This window comes from Phallusia mammillata, chromosome 4 (assembly GCF_965637545.1).
Source record: "Phallusia mammillata chromosome 4, kaPhaMamm4.hap1.1, whole genome shotgun sequence".
Classification (NCBI taxonomy): domain Eukaryota; kingdom Metazoa; phylum Chordata; class Ascidiacea; order Phlebobranchia; family Ascidiidae; genus Phallusia; species Phallusia mammillata.
Window position 1 is genome coordinate 21,825,942 of NC_137255.1, and position 26,774 is coordinate 21,852,715.

Sequence of the window (26,774 nt, forward strand, 5' to 3'; positions counted from 1 at the left end):
ATAACAATAGGCATCAGAAAAAAAATGTAAACAAAATATAAAGTTGTGAATCAAGGTTTTTGTGAAAAAACGGAAGCTACTTGCGTGCCACCTGAAAAACCTTCGCGTACCACTAGTGCAGGGGCGGGCAACTTCTCCAGTCGGCGGGCCTGATATGGAAAAATGAAGTACCTGGCGGGCCGGATTCCTGAATATTTATCCAGTGATTTAAAACGGGTTTTTGACCACCTAAACTAAATACAATCAAGAACGTCGCAATTACAATACAGTCCAAACAATCTAACTGATATAACATAAAACTATTCACCACAGACTTGGACACTGCTGAAACACTAACTAGGCTACACGTACGTGTGGAAACAAAGGAAACCGTGAAAGCAGGCCACACACAAGGTTGGCAGTTATGTCGTAACAATGGACGTATGGTGCAATGGTAACAACGGCGGGAAAGTTTTTTTGTTATTAGGGAGCGTTACTGTCCGTTACAACTATAATTTGACGCAGTAAGCAAGTAGCGGGGGATTGCGGCAGACTGTGGCCGCGGACCACATTATCATGTAAGACCTGAAACTGTCTGCGGGCCGCTCAAAATCCCGTCGCGGGCCGGATCCGGCCCGCGGGCCGTATGTTGCCCGCCCCTGCACTAGTGGTACGCGTACCACCGGTTGGGAACCCCTGCCATAGAGTAACCGACGGGGGAATAGTTCAGATATCAATAACTTCTATTACTCGGGTAACAGACAAGGATAGTTTTATTTCAGGTATAGGTTAACCGTGTAGTTTTGTCATACAACTGCGTTTTAGATTGTTTTTGAACTGTTTACAATTTTCAGCCACTTAAAAATATTACCGCTTCTGCTGTGCACTTTTTATGAGCGCGATACATCGAAGGATTCACATTTTATAGCTTTTTAAACAAATAACTTATAAGATAGGTCAAAACAGTATTGTCTGCAGCTTACATATTAGATCTCATTCCAACGCTTATTCTGCCCTAGTCACTTTCTGCAATGCATGTGTTGGGTACATACCTGCAGGTTTTTTTTAAAGGTTTGGTTTGGGTGACCGCTAAGTAGTTTTAAGAGACCGCAAGTGTTCATTTAAATACCAAAAAATAGCCATATTTTGGGAAACCGCTGGAGAAATTTGGGGGACCGTATCGGTTCGGTTTTCAAAACACCTTAAAAAAAACACTGCATACCTGTATATCATTTGTATCTTTGACATAATATTACCTTAATCCAGGGGTGGGCAAACTACGGCCCGCGGGCCGCATGCGGCCCGGCAAAGGAGTTCATGCGGCCCGCCAAATGTTTCCGAGTAACGCTGAATAGTACTATGAGCCCAGGCGCAGAGTTTTAAAAATACCGGGGGTGCGACTTGCCGATACCAATACCATGTGCAGTATCTGTACCCGTACGATACTTTGGAACTAAACACAGATACTTTTCACGTGCTTTAGCCTGCCACGTTATTATGCAAATCGTCACTTGACACAATTTCTTCGTTCGATAAAAGTAAAAGCGATTCAGATTTTCAAATACAGCCCTTTGGCACAAGGACTTTATCAACAAAAAACGTGGTTCAGCCTTTGTTGCAACAAACGCTTGAAACAATTACAATTGTAGCTTTTCAACCACTGTTTGTACAATCATGAACAAACGTATTTGCATAAAGCTGAAAATATACTATGTAATAACTTTGCGCAGGGGTGCACAACCTGCGGCCGCAATCTATTAATATTTTGATTTTCAAACTGCTAAAACAGATTTCGTGGGACTGGAAAAAAGATTACCAGTCTAGTAACCATATGCGCCAGGCTTTTTATCTGCTTATTATGTGCAAACAATGCGAAAAGAACGGGCACTGCAATCGTCACAATACAGTTTATGACGTCATAAACAGTTAGCTCCGTTCAGCTAAACTTATGCACAAGTTAGAAATTGTTAATCAGAGCATTTTAGGCGACTTTAAATGGTATATGATACAAACCTTATTTTTTACATCAGTTGTTTTAAAACAAAACAACAAGCAAGCAATTGGCGGCCGTTGGTGAAATACCATGCGGCCCGATAAGATTATAAACTTTTGAATGCGGCCCTTGCACTGAAAAGTTTGCCCACCCCTGCCCTAATCAGTGGGTTTTGCCACCAGTGAACTGAGGGTTAATTACATTAACGTGAAGTAGTTTTGCTGTATAGTGTATACCTATCACTGCATATTAACTGCGTAAAGTTTTATGAAAATTAATAAAACCCAAACTTATCATTATTCTTTTGTTATCCGGTTTATACCGACAACAATATCCGAATGTCGGATAGCGAAAATTCTTCGAGGAATCGGTTAACCACATTGTTCCTAAAAAGGTAAATATCGTCAGCATGTTTACAAAATGTGAGAGGTAAACGTGAGTTTTAGGCCGATAAAAAAGATGCGCCTGCGAGTCGGCCAAACAACCGCACGAAACAGGCTTTACCACAAACATCGAAACCGAAAGCATCTTGTGACAAACATTTGGCAGAAATCAACACCCATATATCACACCACTATACACGTGATGAGGCAAAAACGTCAAGAATTTTTTACCATACAATCTACAGGACTGATTGCCATGATGTCACGTAATAACGCTTGGGCATCGCTTGTTTCAAGTTACAAGTGTCGACGCCGTAGAGAAACTTTAATCGAATTAATACTCAGAAGAAGGCGCCGTTCTGCGTGTACCAAACCGACTTAAATCGGGACTCGTCAGCATTCCCGGACATTCTGAAGTTAAGCATAGCAAGTATGTGGACTAAAACTATTCTTTCGTTCGTTGTCCTTATCTGTTCTATGTGTATTGAAATTTGTGCGGAGAAGACTTTTGGCACTACAGCTGCTTCTGCGTTCTTAAATGAGACATATACCCAAAGTTTGAACATAACCGAATCTCAAAATAAGAGTCCTGGTTGTCTAGTCAGCTTTTTGAAAAAGAGAGGAAATGTTGCTTCTCGGATCACAATACCACTTATCACTTTTACAGCGAGCACAGTTGGAAATTCGGTGGCTATATTTGTCATCTGGCGAAATCAAAATCGATCTAAAAAACAGGTCAGGTATCGATTTTGCAGTTTTTTTACAGTCTTGATGAACAGTGCAAAGATGTAATATTCAATTCTTGCAAATTTTAACAGTAGAGTACTATAAAACCAGAAAAATAACTTACAATTTTTAAAACGCGTACCTTTGCATCAACTTTATAAAGCTCTCATATCAATTGTATTTTTGCATCGACGTTTGACGCCTTATACAGCAGTGGTCGGAAACCGCCCGTCCGCGACGAGTTCGTTACCGGCCGAATACTTTTTTAGGCTAAACGCTCTGAACAGTGGGTCTCAACCTTTTTGTATTTGCGGACCCTTTTTGATACTGTAGTGTAATTGCCTGGAGGTTTTAGGTATTTTTGTCGTTTTTTTTATTAACAAGCAACCAATACATGGTACATAAAATACCAACCTCGTTCGGTCAAGGACTAAAATTTTAATCCTTTCTCGGGATTGCCACATCGGAAATCAAATCAAGAAAGACCTATTGTGTTGTGATGTGACGTTGTTTGCCACTGACAATGTACGTCTTTTGCATCACAATCGGTTTAAAAAGGCACAATGCATTTTTTAACGCCAATGAAGCAGTGCCGGATTAGGCACGTGCCTACAGGCCAGTCAAAAATCCAGGCCACTTTAAAATTTGGCAACACTGATAATTCTAATTTTTTAGTTGGCAATCCTGATTTTCGGGCCACTTATAAAATGTGCCTTCAGGCCAGCAGACCCTTAATCCGGCACTGCAATGAAGAATGTTTTTATACAAGTTTCTTGCCATTTCAAACGCGTTTTTTTGAGAAACTGATTTAGGCGATTTCATTGCTAAATATTTGTAGTTAAAAACCGGTCCGCTATAAAATTTCAGTTTTAAAAACGGTCCGCAGTATAAAAAAGGTTGCAGACCCCTACTATTCAGGTCGCCTTCATCAGGCTATATAACACTAAATGATAAACAAAGGAAAACAAACTTTATCTGTTGTTTTAAAACATGTCTTACAACAAACAACAACACAACTTTTTTGATAAGTTAAAATGTCTCGGTATGTCAACGTGTCAGGTCACTCGGCGAAAAAAATCGACCCAAAGTTGATTAACAAAAAGTTAATAACTTTATGAAGTTGTTAGATTCGATTTGAATTGACCACAACGACATGTTTTCTTGTCTGTGATTTGATCAATTTTCCTTTTCAGTCAGTATTTTACACCCTGGTGATGACGCTAGCCTTACTGGACCTCACAAGCACCGTCGTGACGTCACCCATTACGTTTCTGGCATACGACAAACTCGAATGTGTAAGCAACAGTAAATAAACTTTGATCAAATAATGTCAATCAGTTGCATAAATTGAGACGTACCCAATTTGTTCGTTCGCATTGACATTTTTTGTTGAAGTAGAAAAAGGGTGCAACATTTTGGTTATGACGGCAGAATTGCAGATGCTTATTTCATTAACAGCCGCCAAGTGTATTCTGAATTTTTTTTTTTTTTTTTTTTTTTTTTCTGATATATATACCATCTAATGGCCTCTTATAAGCCCAGATTTGTGGTGCCTGTGTTTTTGCATGTGCATTGTTTGCCCCCAATGGGGGTGCAAAAAGCATGTTGTACACCCCTGAATGATTTGGAACAAGACAATATTATTTTAAATATCAATCAAATGTCTAAGAAAGTTTAAAAGTCATAAGTTAAGCAATAACACACACTTATCGATTTGCTGTCAAGCGACCTATGACTTTGCGGTCGACTTATGTCAATTTAATTCTTCCAATTCACAAGGTTATTGTTGAGATATGGACTAATTTGAATTTGCGCATTGCTGCTAAATGATAAACACGCCCTTTAGGGTGGGTTCCCATTGCATTTGCGCTGCGTCGTAACTGTTACAGCGTTTTGGGCAGTTTTGAACCCCTGTTTAAAACTACAAATAGCTATGGCTATTATCTAAACTTATCTAACAGACATATGGCATATTATTGAAAGCTGGAAGCATGAGTTGTAAAGGTTGCTGTTGATTAAAACTTAATTAAAACTTTATCTTGTTTTATTTTGTACACTAGGTGATGGATTTGGGTGGTCAAGCCTTATGCGACTATTCGGGTTTCACCATGACATTCTTCGGCATAGCATCAATGGCGCTCGTCTTTTTCATGGCAATTGAACGACTCATTGCTGTGCGCTTCGCATTCTTTTATCAGGTATTGTATTGTGATATACTACCGCGATATTTATGTCCCTGGAACGCTCGAGTGACGATTGTGTCTCTGATTTTCATCGACACTGTACTAGAGCTAGATCTAAAGCTGTTTCTCCAACCGGTGTTTGTTCAACATTATAATGCTGAATCATTTCTAACATGGGAATTTGAACCCACTTTACGCATCACGTATGGAAATACAGTTAACTTCTCAATACTGAATTGATATCTGTCGTACATGTTATTGATGACCGGATTTGCGTCAATAGTGTATTGTTTCAGACCAAAATCACGCCAGCACGAACGCGTGCGGCCATTATGTTGATCATGGCGTTCTTTCTCCTGCTATCCGCCCTTCCTCTCATCGGATTTGGACGGATCGAGCAGCAAGTTCCGGGCACCTGGTGTTTCCTGGATTGGAAATGTACAGACCCTTTGCACCAGGTAAAGCTGAGAATCAAGGTTTTTCATTCAGAACCATGCGTTCATTTGCAGTAACGTTTACAAAAAAATGCGAGCTGCGCTCTAGTAACTTTTGTTTCGCTAGAAGTATTGTGTTTTTGCCGCCAACTACACCTAATTATGATCAAAACTAGTGACCAAAACATAAAAATATAAAAAATGGCGAAAAAACTAAAAAGTCTTGATTAGCTAGGTTGGAAATAAAGACATGAAGTCTCGATTCTTTTATTGGCAGACTAGGTTTTCGGAAAGTTTTGCTTCATAAATACCGCATTTTCCATTTTAGGCTTACAATCTAATGATTGTGGCACTTGGAATAGTGATGATGTTTGGCACGATATTCTGCAACGCATTTGTCATCATACAAGTCATAAGAAAACGCAGGTGAGAAAATACAATACAAGTTTTTTTTTCTCACGTGGAAATATTATTGTCCTCTTGGTAGCTTTGGCAATTTACGAGTATATAGAACAAAACGTGACACTAAAAACTATTACAATAGTGTATTGTGCACACCTAATTTTCGCGGTGTTAGGTTTAGTTACGTTCGTTCTAAAACCGATAGCAGCACTAACAATTTCTGTACAGAAAAATGCGGTTGGCCAATTCCACACTACAGATCCTGAGCAAGAGAAAACTCCGCAAAATGGCTTACGACGAATTGCAAATGATTGTTCTGTTGGGAGTTATGACCTGTGTCTTTGTCGTATGCTACCTTCCTTTACTGGTATAAAACAACAGAAACGTTGCATTAGGACAGTATCATAACGCTGTTGTTTTTAGCTGCGCATTCTCATCAACCAAATTGAGGCTAGGACTGCTGTAGGAAGTGTAGAAAGCTTGTCCTCGTGGGATTTGTTTGCAGTATGGATGGCCGCTCTTAACCCAGTGCTTGATCCATGGGTAACAACACCACTGTTTATTATGTACTTTTGTTTGTTTTAAGTAAAAAAAGTTGTAAACTGTATTACAGGTTTATATCTTGTGTCGTCGTTCGACCATAACGCGCTTCTTCCGATTGGTTAAACTGACGGTCACGTGCAAATGTAGCAAAGAGGAGTGCCAGAATGCCTTCAGCGTTGGTCGAGATTACAAAAGGTTTGTGAAATTTTAGGTCGTGTTTCACTCACGATTCACTTTTCTTATGAGCATGCCGCATGTGCTATAGCACCTTGTTTTGAACGGTACAGCTGCAGGGCTTTTAGCCTTTATTAACCACTTGTACCCTCACTTTTCCTGCTCTGTTAACGCTGTGTATCTACATTTTGCTTGGCAAATGCAGATGTAGCCTAATTATGTCGCTTTTTTGACCAAGCAAAATAAAGAAAAAAGTGCAAATACTCTTGACACAATGAAGTTCAGTTTGCCTATGTGCCAAACGACTATCTTTTGGTTTGTTGTTATCAAATTAGACGGGCATCAATGCGCAATAGTCAGAGAAGCTTCTCATCTCAGTCTGCCAGCAAACGAGCCCTGATCGCCCGGTCAGGCCCAAGTGTGGATCCAACTGGCGCAGCACTAAAATGCGGAAAATTGTGGCGCCAAAAGACCACACAACGTTCATTTGAACAAGGCAAGGAGCCTGTCACAATCAAACCAATGATTCTAACTTCAAATGAAAGTAACCACGAAGAACGATAGGAGACGACGGTGACGATGATGTATCAAGTTGTTGCTAAGATTTGCGTTTGTTTAAATGTTAACCCTGTTTGCATGTGTCTTTCATTTCGCTCTTAGATTTTTTGTGTATAAACTACCCAAGATAATATCGAATATTGGTACTAGACACTGCGTGACATTGCATAGTGCCGCATTTTACTGCATTTCAAAAAAGTCCCAAACGGGTAAACCAAATTATAATAAAATATATATTACAAACCCTGATTCCAACCGAAAAAGTTCAAGTCATCAACATTTTTTAAGTCCACTAAGTTAAACTTTTAGTGTTAGGTGTACATTTTTGTCATGAAGTATATTTCAGTAAATTTAAACTGCATATCATGCAGTAATGTGTCCAACATGCGATGTTTATAGTATCACCAGTTAATGTGTATTGTAGATTTGTAGCTGATTGTTATTACTTTGCATTTTTTACTGTTCCCACTGGTTACATGAATGAGTGTTCATTTGAAGTAGTAATTTATTAAAACATGTGTTCTAGTCGCGATGGTCTTGTATTTTCGGCTTCGCCTCATTGATGGTTAAAAAAATCGTTGTTGATTCTAGTAAGCCTGTTTTTCCTGCATATCTTTCAAAAGCAAAAGCTGCATTAAATGTGACGGCCAGAGTTGAAAAGGTAGGTTTCAATAATTCCTTGTAAGCAATGGATTTCGGGGGCAGAAAACGGAACAATTCTTGACTTTGCTCCAGTTGCTCTCTTCAATTACACACCAAGATGTCAGACAGTCTGTTTTGCATATTTTCTCTCATTGTATTATGTTATTTGTTTGAATATAAAAGGAATCGGCATTCATTCTTATAATCAAGTAACTACACAACGCTCTGATAGAGCACACTATGGTTCCGTTTAGGTCTTCATTTTTGCAACTACTGAACTTGACTCCACATTTTGTCGAAAAATGTAAGATATCGCTTCGGGTGGTGTTTAGTCTAAAATCTTTGACCAAAACACTCTTTACACAAAGTTTGACTTAAAATTTGCCTCAAAACTAAGTTCTGATGATTACGCACATCATTTTCATAAAGTTTAATTGAAGAAGTCATCTGGTCCGCAGATAAAATGCGCGCGCATAGGCGGCTGTAGTTCAGAACGAATAAAAAACGATGCAAACACAAAGTAATAGTAAGCAATATCTGCAATAATGAACGTCATGTTGAAAGAACGGCCGCATAATACATGAAAATTATTCTAAACACACTTAACAAAAAAAGCAATGACTAAAGCGAAAAAATGAGCAACAAAAATACGCGAAGGCAACTTTAACAACTGTGGATACCGGTTTTTATATACTGTTGTCTGAAACACCATACTGTTCATTTAATACAGTATCCTCGATGATACAAGTTTGTAGCCAGTAAAAATACAAAAGTGGTACTGAAACATCACAGGTACAAAGTTGTTGCAATAAAGCTATTGTCTTTTTGCTATTTAGACATTAGGCTGTAGAAGTGTCAAATTATATGGTTGTGTAATACGTTTTCTAGGCACAATTATAGAACAACACTGGGTTTCGATAGCGTGCACTGACTTTCGGTTGTTGTCTTTTCAGTAAGGTTGTTTGTATCAAAAACACTAAGCAAAACATACAAAAAATTGTCTACACGCTGAAGAATACACAAAATTTCATTTAAAGACAGCGGAGATGAAGAAAACAAATCGCAAAATGGAAACAGTAACTTTCACATGTGAAGAAACGCAAAAAAACAAGTGGGAAAAATTGTGTTTTCCCTGTGTAGGTGGGAATGGAACCGCAGCTCGTTAGATAACGTGCATAAACAAGACGCAATGACTGCATCAAATCAAAAGCAGGCAATAAGCGTTTGGGCAGGCTTAGCAATGTCAAACCAGCAATTTAAACATACTAATTGCCGATCCGTCGTACCGCTGTCACTGCATGAAAAACGTTGAACCCGTACGTATGAAGCAATAAGAGGTTTTGATCACAGAGGATGAAATAGCAAATTTGAAGACGTTTTACAAAATAAATAACAAATAGCTAAGGTGCAATGTACTGAAGTTATATGCAACGGCAATAGTAAAAGGCGTCATCTTCTTGCAACGTTAAACAAGCTCCCGAAATCGTTTGGAGACAAGTATAAGCAATTTCTTCTTTCCTTTGTAGTTGGCTTTTAGATCGGCTAGAAGGCGGCTGAACTGAGCTTGGCCATCGGGAGCAAGGAAAAATGTCTCTCTGGCCTTTAAGAAAAAAATCGTTTAGGAAAAAGTGAAGTAGAGCAAAAACCCGAGTACTATGTATCAAGTATTTCCGTTATTTAAACTTGGAGCTTTCAAAGAGGGATTTTTTTGCTCATTGAATTGGTCGAACTTTATAGGAGTGTTAACAGTTATGGTGAAAAATATGGTGAAAGATCTACTGTTGCGCCATCTATATGCGTGACTTCATAAACCCCCTAGAATATTTTTACTGAACAGCAACAGCTCAGAGCTATACCAAACACAACTGTAGTTTTAGACCATTTCCGAAACTGTTTGAAATGTTTAAAAGTTGAACCAAGTTGCCTTTAATGTGACATGAACGCCTGCACGTCACAGGATTGATCACAAAACGTAGCACGGTATATGCTGCGCGTGGAAATGTTTTTGAAGAGAATCAAAGAGTTCGCGTGGCATTACCTTGTTGAGGAACTCTATGAACTCGGCGTAATGTCGCGGACTGATGTGACTCAGCTTGCTGTGGATTGTTCGGATATAAGCTGCCACCGACCTTTTCAGTAGAGGGAGCAGCGGAGCACGGTCGGCGCGAAGTCCTCTGTTGCCATAGTTACCTGCGTCAAAACACCGTGTCATTCAACGTCCAAAGCCTAGTTATCACATGCTATTTGTGGACTGTAGGTGTGTAGGTTTAAAGTGGTTACCTGAGCAGTTTGGCAGACGACCTGATATGCTTGAAGTACAAGCACGAAGAATATCAGAGAGGACCGTAGCACAATTCACTTTGTCCACTATGACTTTAATTAGCTCTTCAAGCTCTTTCATACCTAAAATGTGTTCATAAAAACTAGTTAATATGTTGCCGTAGATCCAAACAAGACAAAATTTGCCTTTTTCTAATATATTTGTCGCGATAGGTTTAAATTTTACATGGAAACATACTTTGAAATTCTACAGTCAAGCAGCTTACCTATAGATTGTGCAAGCTGGGTCGTCCACAAGAGGTCGTTAGCTGCAGGGTGAGCATCGTGGTTGAAAGGAACGCCCAACCGCTTGGTGGCAGCATGCGCGACGGCAAAAGCCCGAGGATGGTATCCGCGCTGGTCTAAATATCTGCCGACAAATTAACATCAAATGTCATTACCGCCCGTTAAAGGCTTCAAAATCGAGCAAATGTAATGGCAAAGAATTATAACGTCACACAAAATGTTTGTGACGTCATATACACACCTGGCTATGGTGTAGAGTTGTGTAGACTCGACCCTGCGTTTGTTGGCAGCATCAATTATGACGTTGTACACGGCGTCGAATGCACTGGATATGGACTCGCAAAGTGTGAGGGCGCACAAGGAACACGATTGTGGATCTACAAATATGTAACAACTTCTTAACAACGCCCATAAAACAACAAACCCGTAAAAAAACACCGAATTCGCAAAATAAGTAAAAAAATATGGGTTCTTAGCTATTAACGTATCCAAAAAAGCCAATAGGAAAAAAATCTCGACAACAGAATAACGCATTTGGAAGTTTTGTTCTGGGTATGGCATTGGTCTTAAACTGCAAATACTCAAAAATTTAAGATATGTCTTAATCTTTGGGTTCAGGTATCATTTAACACAGCATAATTTATGCTTGACAGGTGCTTTATTAACACATGAACTTTATTGTCAATCCAAAATACCACCATTGTTATGTTGGTTTCTTTGACAATCAACAACATACGAGGTACTTACCTTTGACAGCACATTGAACCGCCATTTGACAAACACATTGCACAACTTCATCGCGTTGTGATGGGCCAAGTGACAACCTCATAGCAGTGTTTGGAGAAACAATACATCCTGCGACCATCGTACAAGCTTCTATAGGCGTGAAAAGCGTGTACCAGGTCTGAAACATCAAAAACAACGTTTGTAAAAGTCATAAATAAAGTAAATGGTTAACCTAAAAAAAACTTTGTCACCTATGACAATGGCATAGACACAAAGTCACACGAAACAGAAATGTCTCGCTTGAAAAAAGCAATAACATTATTACACATGTCAGTGACATTATTGTGTTATACCTTTATGATTGACAGTAAAGCACACAGCCCGATCTCGGTAGCACACGTGACCAGCCACCCCACCATCTCAGTGCGACGTCTTCCGTTCATTCCTCGCAATGTCATTTTTAAGACCTGCGTAATCCACGTAATGCATTATGTACGCAATTTTACCATGCATATAATGTCTGTGTATAACTCACAATACCCTAAACACATAATGGGCTTAAATCCAGAGGTGGGATTCGAACCAACGATATTTCAGCTAAAGTCGTCGATTACAAATTTTGCCTTGGTTAGGAATATTCATTTTGTTATGATTCAGTATCACATTGTGTGGAATAACATAAAGTACTATTATAGCGTCCCATCTTCTGCTTGCATGTGGTAAACCAATACCGGCGGACACATTAACAAAAAGCTGAAACCAATAAGGTGTTTCAACACAAGTACGGTATTTTTGCTTCAGCTCGTAATAAAAATTTAACTTTTTTGACAACAATAAGATAAATCATACCTGCATTGCGAGTTCCATGGCCACATTGAGCAAAGTTGAATCAGCGGCAGCGGCGCCAGATTGCAGAGTTGCGCATTTAAACGCGTCATGGGACAATTGAAATACATGTGATCCGTTCCTGATGTGACGTTGTACGCTTTCCACCACTACCCGCAAGGTCATGACCTCTCCTAGAAACATATCATATTTACTACGATATTACCATAACTTGAACCAAACATCGTGCATATAGCAAGGGAAGATTTAAACAGGTATGATGTAAATCACCCGACACAAGCGGTTGCAAACCTTGTGTGCCGTAGAAGAGTTAGTTTAGACGGTATCAAATGCCAATCAGTGAAAAAAGGAAAGCTACCAACACAAGAACTCACAGCCGCTAAGGTTGCTAAATACCGATAGGTGGCGTAAAGAGCGCATTTATTGATGATAGAATTGGGGCTGGGTGAGGGTTAGGATATAAATTTAGCGTCAGGAACTAAGTTTTTCTATTAGGTTAACTTACTTATTTTGACACCTCACCCCGACCCTAATAGCCTTAACCCTCAACATTTTTACACAACTGTTTTTTTCACGGGGTTCGAACCCAGGACACTCCCGGGGACGAATCCCGATCAAGGTTTTTTTTTATGTCTGTATGTGGGTCAGACGCGCCAGACCATTCGGCCAAGTTCCTGCCCCATTTTTACACAAATTGCATTTACAATGTTTGCAAATGCTTCTTGCGCTACCTAACGGCATAGCAAACTTGTCTGGTGTGCGTTGTAGTGTTAGTAGATTTTTCATAAAGATCCTCTTCAGCCTTTCATTCACAAAAATTAAATCTCCCATGTTTTATTTACCTTTAGCAGTTTGTAATAATTCGGACGCCAGTTCGTATTGGCGATGCTCCAAATCACGCATGGCTGACCACGACGTTCTGTACATAAGCGAGAGGTCGCCAAACATGTAGGGATGGGGGTTTTCCACCATTGCTGCCGGTTGAGGGCGCACTTCGGGGCCCTCGTCGACACCAGCGGGCGCCACGCGCTGTTGTGAACCTTGGGCGGGTGTGTTGTCACCACTTGAGGCGCTATGTGAGGTTTCGTCAAGTATCGGCATTCGCATTGCTTGTAGCCCGACCCTGAAAGAGTAAATGTGTTTACTTAACTTGCGCTATTTTTATGTGATTTTACCGCAGTAACATAGGCTACAGCTTTTGGCGTTTTGTAAATTTAGTTGGCGGTGCAAGCTTTTGTTATAACTTACAATACATCAGATTTTCTTTAATAAAGAAAAACCTTTGACAATCACAACGGGCCTATCATTGGAAAATAAATGCAAAAAGCTTTGAAAAGATACCTGAAGGCAAGATCCCGGTCGTGTGGAAGCAATGCTTTGAAGATGTAGGTTGCGAATGAATGCATGGGAACAGACTCTCTGTGAACACGTTTGCCCAAACCACTAGCAGGTCCACCTGCAATGCAAGATTGAGCTTTAACTTAAACGGCACAAACATCGGCAACTAAGCGGAAAAGATACCATTCCACATTTATTTCCTACAAATTTAAAACTGAAGAGTTATATGGCATAGAAATAGAATACAGATATCAGTGTAACGTTTTTCATTTCCTTTGCTTTTCTCGGCCTTCTCCTAAATACGGAACAAATTGATTTCCGAATTGGCTGCGAAATTGTGCGGACGGACAAATCACCTTTTCTGATACCCCTTAAAATCCGGTAATGTGGCAAAAGGAGTTCACAGATAGTGAAAAATGTGGATTGACCAGACGTATACGGAACGGTTCAACCCACATCCAACTATAAAACTCCAACAATTTCCCAAATTGGGTATTTCCTTACCTTCAACTAAAAGTGTCGAAACCTCCCGTAGCACACAGATTAATTCTTGATCAAGTTTGAGCTTTTTCAGTTGATCAAGAAGCGCTTTTTCGCACTGAAGTACTTTTTCCTGCAAAGAATATTGGTTTTGTTTAACTTTAGGACATACCCATACCATTTATTGAAATTTACAATTCTAAACTCTTTTTGCAGTTTGGCATCATGAAAAAAAAATACATAGAGCTAGCGGGCAAGTTATAAAACCTGTCATTTCATAAAATTGAGAAACTTATTTGATTGTAAATTTTCAGAAAAACATCGGAAACATGTTCCCAGCCGAAATATCAGCAATTAAGTTCTATTTTCCAATAAATTTTACATTTAGTACAAGAGTGCTCCACAAAATGTCAGCAGCACAAAGGACATTCCATGTCTTTTTTACAAACAAAAACGACATACCTGGGACCTTGTGCCGCTTGGCATCATTCGCTGCTCGCCAATGGCCAGAAGACAGACTTCAAAGGCGTCTCGCTTTAGGGATCCTGAACACAGACACAAAACGGGTCACCCACAGACCCAATAGCAAGTGTGAAAGGGTAAATGGAATTTTTTTGACACGCGCGGGATGCAATAAATGACTTTATTGTGGCCATTGATTACCGTTTAACGCCCGTTTGGATTTCAAAGCTCCTGAAGCGTCAAAAGGCATCAAGGCTGCGAGGTTTATGTGATAGAGTCAACAAGACCAAGTATTTGGACTTTAATGACTTTAAGAGTGTAATGGTACCTTTATTAAATTTTTTTATAAATTAGTGATTCTTAACTAAGTCCGTGAGCCCCTTCTGACTAATAAAAATGTATTTGGAAGAATTAATCAAGTAACCAATGGACAAATAATAATAAAAAATGCGGAAAAAAACATTCGCAGTGTCAAAGAAAAACGGCTTAAACCGTTATTTATTAATGGGGTATCACTGGTAAGTTCCACTCATGCCCATCTAAAAACACCCCTTTTGGGGACTATAGGTCCTTTTTGAGGAACGCTGTTCTAAATCAAACAAAAGATACTAAATACGAATAGGCACCCTTACTGTTTTCATAAACGACCTATTTTCCCCAAAAGGGGTGTTTTTAGATGGGCATGAGTGGAACTTACCAGTGATACCCCATTAATAAATAACGGTTTAAGCTTTGTTGAACGTAACTTTCAGAATTGTCAGTGAATGGTTTAACATCGGTTATGTCGTTTGTTAGTGCAATATCTAATATGTACCAACTTGGTCACATGAAATTGATATACGGGTTTTTCGTGAAGCAAAGTAATGTTATTATTCTGCTACCTTCACGTTTGGTAGTGGCATTGTAGGCAACAGCGTCGGAAGAAGTTAGAGCGTCGTAGAGGATGTGAATGGGATTTAGTGGATCCCCCACCAATCCGTGTCCGTTGTTTCGTTTCACTGGAGCTGATTCTACAAACAGAGTCACATGCGGCCTTGTATTAATGGCACCTACAAATTTCATTTTGGCCTAAAACGAAAGAACGTTATGTAACGTATGTTTTATGTACATTTTACAAATATTGTTTGAATCAAGGCTCTTAACCTTTTATACTCCGCCCCATTTATTTACAATATATAATAATAATGTTATTAATCATGACCTTTTGTGCACAAACATGTTTTTTTGTAGGCTTTAAAACAAAGGCACAGACTATTTAGTGTACTGATTTAAGTGTACGAAAGCTTCAATTTACTATGATAAGCACAGTTTTATGTTGTTGTTTTTTATTATATGCATACAGTAACGAATTTTATTGCATTATATTGTTGAAAACATGGCCAGGAACAACCCAACAATGCTGTTTTATGTATGAACCAGCAGGCACACTGCTATAGACCACTAACAATAAAATTAATTATTCATGTTATGTTCGCTTATCATGTCAGCTCGAATCAGTGTCAGACCTGAATGAACTTGACTTTCCTTGTAGAGTTTGAAGTTACCGACCGCGTTCTCCCGTATCGTCCTGCCAACCGCCCTGGCCAATCGGATCGCTTCCGTCGCGTAACCATGGGAACGCAACGCCTCGACACGCGCACAAGCCATTGGGGTGTTTTCTGCAACCGAATAAAGTTATAAGGTGAAACAAGTGTCTTTAAAAAAATAAAACCTGGCAAGGAAAGCAGAAAGACTAAATTTTTTTTTATACTCACAACGCTTCGCAATGAGTTGAGATTTACATGTGCAGAACTTATTACTATTTACAAACTTTGTTGTGACCTTCATTGCCTTTTTTTCTTGTTTATTCCTGCTTAAAAAGTACCAAATTTAACCGTCCAAATAGATAGGGTCAGCTACTTGCAATGGCCACTAGTGGCTCCAGCTGATCCATTTTTGTTTGCGTCGTTGTTATTGAATGTACATAACTGATTACTTACTATATGCGCGTGAACGAAATAAATGAATTGAATTGAATTTTTGAATGGCCAACAAAATATGACAATGGATAAGATACAGATAGTGGACCGTAAAACATGCAGGGTTCAACGTTTAAAACATGCTACCATTTCCCGCTACCCTGCTTTGTGCATAAATGGACCACAATCTATTATTGTTGGATAAAAAACACAGCAACAATAATGTCGCTTTCGTTTGCTCAGAACCATAGCATATATACGCCAGTGGTTCTCAAACTTTTTTTCGTTGCGACGCCTTTGAAAAAGTTTTCTAATCTTGCGACGCACCAGCAAATAAAAGTTAATGAGGAAACTTATTATTGAAGTTGTGTTTATTGATACAATCCCAGAAGCCACGAAACGGAACTATTCTGCGATTCCCTTGGAACATTGAAACGACGCACCATGGCGTTGCGACGCACAGTTTGAGAACTACTGACATACGCAATGCACAGAAATAAAATCTCACCAGATTTAAGGCCAACCCAAACTAACATATGAAAACTCTGTCGATATTAGTAAGGTTACAGGTCACCCGAAACATATACAAACGAATCATTTAGTTGTGTGGGGATCGCAAATCACAACCGTAGCCATTTGCTAAAAAAATGTGTAGTCTTTACATATAAATATTTGAAATCAAGTTACCATGCCACAGTGGTTTTCCGTCTGTGCTAAAATTTGCGAAACCTCCTTGCTGCCTCGATGTTGTCTTTCGCGGGGAGTCGCCTCTTCCGAACTCCAGTCGGTGCGATTTAGAAGATTCTTCTCCGAGCAGGATGAGACGGAGATGAGGATCGTCCCATCTAAGACTCCCAGCATCGATAGCGCGGGAAAGAACACTGCGCGCTGAGAGTTAAAATTTGGTTTTAGTTCTACGGTATGTAGGACACAAATAGTAAAAAGTTCGAAACAAGATGGCTGATAATACATTAGCAACGATAAAACTCCAGTTATTGAGCAAAAAAACTCTACGAAAGTGCGCTTTTGACCAGCGTTTCTAAAACTCTTTTTGTACAGCCCTTTTAAGACCTTCTTGATTACAAAACGCCCTCCCTTAACATAAAACTTGATACAGTTTAAGTTCATGCACTGAAACAGTAGATCTAATTTGGATTTCGTGTCATAAAGGTAGACAACATTATAAAAAAATCATCGAACTGCTTATTCCTGGCGCCTATAGAGATGGGTGAATAAATTTCCTTTGAAGCTGTAATTAATTCTAACTTTATTCTCAGCAACCACCAAGGCCCCATTATTCCCAGCGCTCCCTTGATTTTTGTAACCGCCCCCCCCCCAGGGGGTGAGTTCATGGGCGTCAAAACCAAATCCAAACACGTTTATTCACTGTTCAATGCCTTTTCCGCGGATAACACACGTCAGTGCAGACCTATAGCCAGTTTGTGTAGCTTACCGCTTCTTCGGGATGTGTGGGCTTCGTTTGATTCCAGGAATTCATCTTCTCTCGGACAATGTTGGTTCGAATCCCAGCTCCTCAGTTGTTCTATTACTTCTTCTTTTTCTCGTGTCTGACACCGAGGATTGAGAACCACACAGATCCATAACAAACCTGGATAACAATTTTGTTTAAAAAAGATTTCGATTAAACTATTGTCGACAAACTGTAAACGGTAAGTCTACAGTTATCAACCGTTTATTTAACACATACGTATGTCAACAAGTTTCATAAACAGCCACGAACTGACCATACCCCATATCTAGATAATAGCGTTGTAATGGCATACTTTCATGCGAACAATTCAGGCGGCTATATATACTCCAAGCACCAAGTAAAGCTACAAAGATAAGGTAGGATAAAAATCAAGCCTTACTGATTTGGTCCCAAAGTTGTCCAAACACATCGCAATGCGACTGACCGGGGGCGTTCAGCTGGGTGGCGCCTTGCCTCAGGAGTTCTTTGGTGATAAGGGTGAGCAACCTGGCGCCGTTACAATCGCGTACCTTCATCATTTCGCGGACCTGCGTGGGCATAAAGCAGAATAAGATACGAAAGCGAGCACACAAAGCAAAGCGCATGCTTCGCTTCGCGCCAATAATCGCCGGCGTTAAATCCTCTGTGATTCACATTATGAAGAATTTGCCGCTTTTCATGTTCGGCCAATGCGTCCCCCGGTAAACACAGTGGTAGTGCTGCTGTATAGATGGTGGTGGGCTTACAAAGCAAACAGCCCCTTTGCGCCTGCGCGTTCCTGATTAACTGAGATCGAAGGCAGGCACAGTCGTATAACAACAGGGTTCAGGCTGCGATAGGAAACCGTCCAACGGTCTATTGGGGCTGCTTGGAACGAGCCAAGTGGGCGTCGGGCATAGACAAGGGTGTAGGGAGAAATATATACGCGGATTTGTTACCCACCGATTAAGCGTAAGGTTGTCACACCGTTTTTTGTTGCCTGTGTTTTTGGGATAAATGTTAGAATTTGATTTACAAGACTGCAGGGATTATATATTCACCAGCAACGTTGAGAGTTTGGGCGTTTTGAATGAATTTGACATTGTTTTTTTTTTATATTTTACTTCCGCCATTTGCGAGCGTCAACAAAACTTCAATGGATATGATACACCAGGAACTTACAACCGGAGCTGTTTATTAACCTAACTTGGCACCTTAGTGGAATCATATCATAACTGTTTACCCTTGTAATTTGTGCAAAGACACCCAATTAAACTAACAACAGCCATTAAGGACAATTTTCTGCTACCTTTCCGAGCATGCTGTTGATTTCATTGGGACAAGTTTGTCGGCTTGGGTGAAGCATCAACTTTCTAATGTAGTCGCTCACGTGACAATCGTCCAAGCTCCAACGGTCGTCGTCCTGAAAACCTGCAAACAACACGACAATGTCAAAAATGTCAAAAACGTTTATACCAGCGTAAATCTTTATGCGGCACAAATACAGGCCAGTTTATACGATGTTATTTACGTTCAATTCGCACGATATGTCGTTAAATTTCAACGCTTGTATACTGTGGAGAAATGCGTGTAGCGGCTAGACACACAAAAATCGCGTGTAACTAAATCCACACTACAATGTGGAAGAAAATGTTCAGTTTGCAACGACCATGCAAATTAACACTTTATTTTATGGTAGTGTTAAAACGTTTCTTGGTCGTTGAAAAAGGTAACAGCATATGTTATTAGTGTGTACTCAAAATATTGTGCCATGGTTTGTTCTAGTTTATCAAATCATTGCCAGGCGTTTTGTAAGCTTTTTTTAACGTAGGAGCCAGGTAGCTAACTCTTTTTGCGTCTGGGGTCAGATTTAAGGTTATTTTCAGACATGCGATAATTCGGAATGGTGAAAATATACTATGCGTGGTTTTCGGGTATTTCGGGGTTGGGATTAGTGCTTTTAATCTTAACGAATACAGTTTTTAATATTTTGGGCACGTTTACAGAATTTATTTTACAACTTTAAAAAACTCTGGAGACCCCTGCTTATACCAAACGGTGTGCAAATGTATAGCATATATTTTGCATTAAAAACTCTAAACAAAATTCGTCACGTTGCCCTTCCTATGACCTGGGGAATTTACCCACCACCCACCATCCACAGGGTGACTAACCTCGCCCCAAGCTAATTGTCTAAGTTTATAGAAGAGGGGTAATGGGTCAGATTCGTTCCCAAACAAACTAATTCGATTAGATTCGGCAAAAAAGTGATGAGCAAATCAATCGAAAACATTATGACGTCAATTCGCTGCCCTAAACCTACAATGACCAATGACGTCATCACTTGCGGATATGAATCATTTAAACCCGAAACCCCGAGAGTTCGTTACAGCGATTTAACACGTGTACCGAAGAGATATTGGACGTCACATAGCAGATCCGGGAGCTTAAGCTAATAAAGTCAATTGCCTGAACATCGCACAAAGCTCGGTACCATAACATCTGAAAAGCTTTTTAATACCACTCAATCAAAGCGGGTATTTCCACAAACGGAAATTGGGCAACGCACAAGAATTGAAAACTAGTTTAAACTGTAAAAATGCTATTTATCCAACTCTACATTAGGTTTTGTTTCATAAATTGTTTTGTCTTTGTGAAAATTGCCGTTTTACTTGGATAGAAACTGTACTTAAGAAACGGAACCAATTATTTTTAGACGCAAAATCAAACCACCATTTTTCCATGCGCAATACAGCCTCGATTTTTGCCTCCCAGACCAATCTTTTCAAAACAAACACTTAATATTCAAAGAATAGCTTATGGCATGGGATTTCTGATCATGACTCAGTGATTGAACTTACCAGCGCCTGCGGTCGGATCCGGAGCACCGTGGACATGATTTATGTTCGAATCCGGGTCGTCAAAGTCATCGGCGATCTCTTGTGCAGTTGGTAATACCGAAGCATGCCGCGCAAGCAGGTATTGGGCAAGCTTCTGTAGTTGATCTCGGCTGAGCTGCTGCAAAGTATCTGATATCGGCAAACGCAATCGCACCTGTTAACAAAAGTGTAAAGTTGTAAACATCCAATTAATCCGGCCCTTCAAGGCGTTATTCCAAGTCAGCCGGTCACCAAGCATGGGCTAGATTTTTACAAAGTATGCTTGGTGACCGACAGATTCTGTATAACGGGTTCAATGGGCTTGGCGTACTATGATTTAAAGTGAGCGGAGTATTGTCTGTGTATGAGAGACTGTATTGATTTACCGAAGGTTTCTACACAGATAACAGTTGCAAAATGGTTGGATTTTTTTTAAAATTTAAGCACCCTAATGGCAATAGATGAGAAAACGCCCTACCGCTCTAGTGGGCGAAACGTCAGCACAATTACAAGTTCTTGAAGAACAACTAGTATTTGTTTGGCATTACACCAGTTCAACGACAAATTTGTTAAATATGCAACCTGGTGGACGAAACGCTTGCTCAGTATTTTCAAAGACAATTATGTAAGTAAGAACGGAAGTCAAAACACAAACATGCGACGTGAATTGGCAAACGAGTCACGCCGGAAAACGACGATCTTCAGTTTTCTGGCAGCAAACGCCACCATTAAGCATGAAATGTCACAGCTATCAGCGTGCCAATGAAACGTGTGCCCACCTTTTCCGCCTGCCGCATCCGGTAGATGAGCAGAGCGACCACGTGACGACAAAAGAAGACCCCGTCTCCGTGCTCGCAGTCGCAGCTCGATGACGTGACTTTGCAGCGGTCAAAGGTCGCGGCAACTTTGTGGAGGCGTCGAGTTGAAGGAGCATGGCAGCTACAGAGAAAGTATAAGATTCCGTGAAGTTAATACTGTGTACGATATGTTTTTCCCGATGGTTTTGTTTATTTCTCTGTAAACGGCGTAGACATGCCCAATTCCGAATGGGGTTGTAAAATATACGCGATTCAGCTGGAAAGGGTTTAAATTTTGCTGTTCTTGATGAAAAATCGTAAAATTTATATCCTAGATATGTAACTTTACATAAGTTCGACCATTGGCGTGCACTGCGTTTAAATCACCGCTTTTTTGTGTGTTTCGCCGCCCTTTTTTGCTTTATAATAACTTGTTGTTTTCAATTTATGTCATTACCCTGGTGAAGGTGTCGCGTATTGGACATCGAAACGTCGGCATATTATAATAAAAACTGCTGGAAGAGCTAAAAATTTGTTGGTAACTGTACATAGCTCTTTCGTCTCGTTTTCAGTGCATTTAAGTTACACAAGAGATCCTTTGGTACATAGGATAGTAAATGTTTGAGAAAGTAGGTTTGTTACAACGACTTACTTTGGCGATGATTGATAGGAAGACGCTGCCGAGTGGCTTTCGTGGACAACTCCGCTTATATGAAAACCTAAATATAGAGGAAAAGCTTTATGATAAATTTTCTACAGTATGAAAAACAAGCCAAAAACGCTTTTAAACGGGCCTGTTTTACGAGACAAAAAACTGCGAAAATACGCAACAAACTCAACAATATGATTCACATTTCCAGATGCGTACGAGGCGGTAACTTAAAAAGAAGGTAAACGGTAAATTCGAAAATACAGGTTTTATGGGCGAATATTTTGCGGTCAATCGAATCCAGCAGCGAGGTTCCACTTTCAAAACTCTGTCCACAAACTAAGACAGATGAAGTAGACCGCTTTGTCGCCATGCCAACCGCACACGGTTTGTTGTGATTAACGCAGTGAACTGGAACCGCGGACGGCGCAAATCATTCCCGGAATGTATTTAACCCACATAGAAGTGTTTGGGGCTTGTAAGGCCTACGGGTAAAACTTGCAGCAGTCCGTGAAGGTACAAACGACGCCGGGGATGGGGGAGCATGTAATTTCTTCTCTCGCAGGTGGGTTTTAGGCGGCCACAGCTACTGATGTGTGTAGACTTGCTACAAGGCTCATACTACATACTTGATTTAAATTCCACTGGGAAAAAAAAGGCTTTTATGTTTCCTTATGCAAAGAAAGCATGACCTAACATCTGTTTATGAAACGTAAATTGTGCTTCAGAGGAGGATGTCTGTACATCGAATAGCAAAGTTTAATATTGTCTGTACATCGAATAGCAAAGTTTAATACTTGTAGTTGGCTGACATTTATACATTTCAAGTGGTCGTAACGTTAAACAAAACATACAGTGTAGTATTACAACCGTATACGATTGGCGTCATCAGTTTGTAAAGGGGCGACAGGGTGCCTCATGCGTGATGTCACTATTTCAACACGAATGCCTGTTTGGAAAGTGAAACGCAAGGCAAATATATGTCCCAAGCGAGACCGTATATCTTTTCTTTAGCACCGGAAGCGGACCTACCATCAAACAACAGGCTACAAATTTCCATTTGCGTCATACCACAAACGCCGGTGACTAACTGGATAAGCATCGACGTTAAGGCGCAAAGGCCAAGCCCTAATAGTGTTACCTCGCCAATCAGCGAGAAAACGCGCCTCCGAAACAGCTTCTGCTGGGAGTTTGGGTTCCAAGCCAAGTGCAAACGGGCATGCGACGCAGCGATTTAAAGCAGCTCAAGCGTTTTCATCTTTTGTGTCACAGGCGAGCTTATCTCACTGGTTTACATTCGTCATGAGGCTGTTGAGCAACGGTTCAGGGAACGCTTGAGGGACGAGCTTTGATGGCGAGCGTTTGTCCGTGACGCCGCAGCCGCCGTTGTGTTGTCTCGGCCTTGGAAATGCTAAACCCCAAACTGGTGAGGCGAGGGGAATGGGATTGATGTTAATTTATTTTTCAGTTTCGACACGCCAATGTTCGCGCATTCGTCCTAACTCCCACACTTGCTCCTTGCGCCGACTTTCAACTTTCCAAAATCGGCCGAAAACCTAACAAGTTGCTGTTTCAAGCCTAAATTTGCATGCGGGCTTTCGTTTCTTGCCCATTTGCCCCTAACTTGGATTGAGTCACACAAAACGTGGTGCTTTTATATTGAAGGATCGATAACATTGTGTAAGCCGTGATGCGTTTGGAATAAGGCTGTAAAACGCACCGTTAATTGGCAGACCACAATTCTAAAGACGGTTCATGTTTTCCCACTTTGTTAGCTCCAAAAGATTACAAAAGAAATCAATACGGTTGCACGCGTTTCGTGTTTTTGGTGAATATGTTTATAAATTTAAACATGTAAAGAAAAATGAACTTTTTGTTAGCTGCCTGTGTTGCCGCTGTTACCACGCTTAAGTGGATTTATTGTTGATTCTTATACGATGTGCTCCTCGCGGAGTGACTACAAGTGGCCCCATGTAAACAGCGGACGGTCGTGCCTCGATAAAAAGCAGTCGTTGCACACGAAAAGAAAAATGCTAGCGATTCGCAATAGCGAAATGTCCACAATGTGACGCATAGGCACATATTTGTCGAAGGAAACCTTTGTTAACTGCGTGCGTGAATCGCATCCAGGGCTTCTTGACGAGAACTCGAGCGAATCGTCGCCGATTAGTGGCAACGGCTTAACATCACAACTTTAAACGAACCGGGAAATTTGCTGCGGGATTCGGACCGTCGACAAGCAATGGGTAACGCTACACCGACCCAGTTTTGGAACAAGGGAATGGGTTTATTCCCCTAATTAATCGGGGAAAGTGCAGAATAGCCGGGTAGATAGGGTTTCGCTCCTAATTGAACGTGCGGTCCTGTGGCCCACTCACGGGGGCTTTCGTCGTTCTGGGAAACGAAAAACCGGCACGATGGCTGGGGAAACGAAATACGGCATGGTAAAGGGCCGTGTCGCCGGGGGTACACAATGCGATTTCGAGCTATGAGCGATTAACCGAGTAATGGCGGCCGTGTGTTTACATTACGCAGACGCTCCAGTCGTTTCGGGCTTACCGTTGGACTGTTTTGTGATGGCCACCTATGTAGTTAACGGTCGCTCTGACTTATTTAGGCTTTGCCATACGATTGAATGACGTCAGACATGCTACGTCATCGCCAAGATTGAGTACTGAAGATTTAAGGCTTTGTGTCATTAAAGTTGGAACGATAACTGCTTTGATTTTAACGTACATTTGGCAATATTTTTATGTATAAAGCTCCTCAGGGGCAACTACATAAACAAAGTGGATGCCACGATATAGTACATAAGGGGGCAAAATCATTAACTTTATATTTAATGCGAAAGGACATCTCAAAATTCACCAATCATGGTACTGTTTAGTCATGAAGACTGACGTTTTGAAACAACCCAACCGTCTGGTGGTGAAACACAGGCGCTGTCCGTTGCGCGTTGCATGTATTTTTTCAGCGAAACCCGGCTGTCGTAACACGAACTTTTAATCTGAGCTGAAAGGAAATCGTTGCCAGCAGAAAGACGATACCGGGATCCGTTAATTACGCGTCGAACACGAGTCGATTGTCCGCAGTTCGTTGTTGTCTTCAGTCGATTGCTTTGGTGAAATTTGGTGCCGTTTTTCTGATGTAACTTGTGTTACAGATACATGGTGCTATTTTATCCACTTAAGCGACTTCCCCCTTTCACGCACAAGGATGGACGTTATAACTACCTCTTCCTCGCCAGAAACAATAGACTAACGCATGTTCGACACACCGCTGACCCCTAAATAACCTTTATAGCATCAACGATTTTAAGGTAGACCGTCAATTTAACCGAGTACATTACTACAAACCCGCAGTGCTGTATGCCACAGTCTTCACGATTAGATACCACACAAGGAATATAGTCACACATAACTGCGATTTTTTTTGTGTTCAAACAGTTGCCCAGTCAGCAGCTTGAAGTGGCATAAACACATGGACGGCAGTGAAAAGTTTCACGCACTTGCAAACAGCATGAATTCGAGCCACACAGCGGTGCTATGAATTATAAATACGGCGTTGATCGCGCCCCTAGAGCAATCGGAAGCAGCGGGCAGTCGCTATGCCCACGGGGTGCTTCAAGCTGTACTCGGTTGGTGAAGACTGGACAAAGTGAACAGCCGATTCGCGACGTTGGGACAGATGGAAGTGGGCTCCACGCTGCTGTAAATTTGCCCCAAGGGTCCCAGTTACCGGCGCATAATAAATATTCACAGCATGCCAGTGGCGTAACTGCTCGAATTGCTATGTTGGATGCCTACGTAATGGATGTTCTAAAGCCCATCAAAGGCGGCTTTTGTTGATGGGACGTTAACAAAAATATATCGATGCGTTGAGAGATCAAAAATAACCACAATATGTTTCCCACATGTTTCAATTAACTTACCAATTTGCATTGCTTGGTGGACGGCCCCAGTTTCGGCGAGCATGACACCAAGGTTGAAAGCTTTTTCTTGGTCATCTGAACCGTCGTCGGGCGAATCCTTGCTGCCGCTTGGCCTGTGCGAATCGGCTTGGCCGAAAAGTGGGCCATGTTTGTGTTCGCATGCGGCACATGACAGCGCACTGTATCTACGGATGTCCGCTTCGCAGCGGGGAAACGACCACTTGATGAACTGTCGCACCACTGGCTCTGGTATTCTCGGGTACCTAACCTCGACCAGCTGGAACGGTGTGTGCGCAGCCGCCACTTTGGCAGCGAGTTTTGTCAAGGAATCCGGACAACATCTTGCACCGCCGTCGACACACTGGTGTACTTTGCGTGCTGACACCTTCAACCCATGCATGTATAATTCACGGTCCAAAGCCTTACTAACTTCGAAATTGAACTGGTGTCTAGCTTCGGACACACGCAGGCGCTTGCACGAGCCATAGTTTGCCAACTTGATTGATTCGTCATCACATATAGAACGCTTCATTTCAGCACTAATGAAACGCTATTACCTGGTGAACAACAAATGCTTATAAGTAAACACAGCAGACAAGACATTAAAAAAATTCGTCCATTCACGTTCAATGGAACTCATTTACAATTACATTCTAGTGCCAAATGCCTCTGGAAA

At 40.9% G+C, this 26,774-nt stretch overlaps 2 protein-coding genes across 2 annotated transcripts; one reads left to right on the top strand and one right to left on the bottom strand.

The window, feature by feature from the left end:
* The first annotated feature begins 4,257 nt into the window (after positions 1–4,257).
* On the top strand, positions 4,258–7,936 carry LOC145223860 (prostaglandin E2 receptor EP4 subtype-like). The gene is made up of 8 exons (XM_080090263.1): positions 4,258–4,376; positions 5,142–5,279; positions 5,561–5,722; positions 6,027–6,124; positions 6,329–6,467; positions 6,524–6,643; positions 6,714–6,838; positions 7,153–7,936. The coding sequence occupies exons 1-8, from the start codon at positions 4,296–4,298 to the stop codon at positions 7,379–7,381; spliced, it is 1,092 nt and encodes a 363-aa protein (XP_079946389.1). The 5' UTR covers positions 4,258–4,295; the 3' UTR covers positions 7,382–7,936.
* Positions 7,937–8,432: 496 nt separating this feature from the next.
* On the bottom strand, positions 8,433–26,675 carry LOC145222968 (zinc finger SWIM domain-containing protein 4-like). The gene is made up of 22 exons (XM_080089240.1): positions 26,099–26,675; positions 22,171–22,237; positions 21,501–21,660; positions 20,704–20,896; positions 19,152–19,273; positions 18,264–18,411; positions 17,846–18,001; positions 17,080–17,280; positions 15,940–16,092; positions 15,316–15,444; positions 14,435–14,517; positions 13,997–14,105; positions 13,496–13,610; positions 12,997–13,277; positions 12,158–12,327; positions 11,662–11,775; positions 11,330–11,486; positions 10,824–10,959; positions 10,564–10,706; positions 10,298–10,420; positions 10,056–10,207; positions 8,433–9,617 (listed from the first exon to the last, which is right to left on the bottom strand). The coding sequence occupies exons 1-22, from the start codon at positions 26,628–26,630 to the stop codon at positions 9,483–9,485; spliced, it is 3,579 nt and encodes a 1,192-aa protein (XP_079945366.1). The 5' UTR covers positions 26,631–26,675; the 3' UTR covers positions 8,433–9,482.
* Between the last annotated feature and the right edge of the window lie 99 nt (positions 26,676–26,774).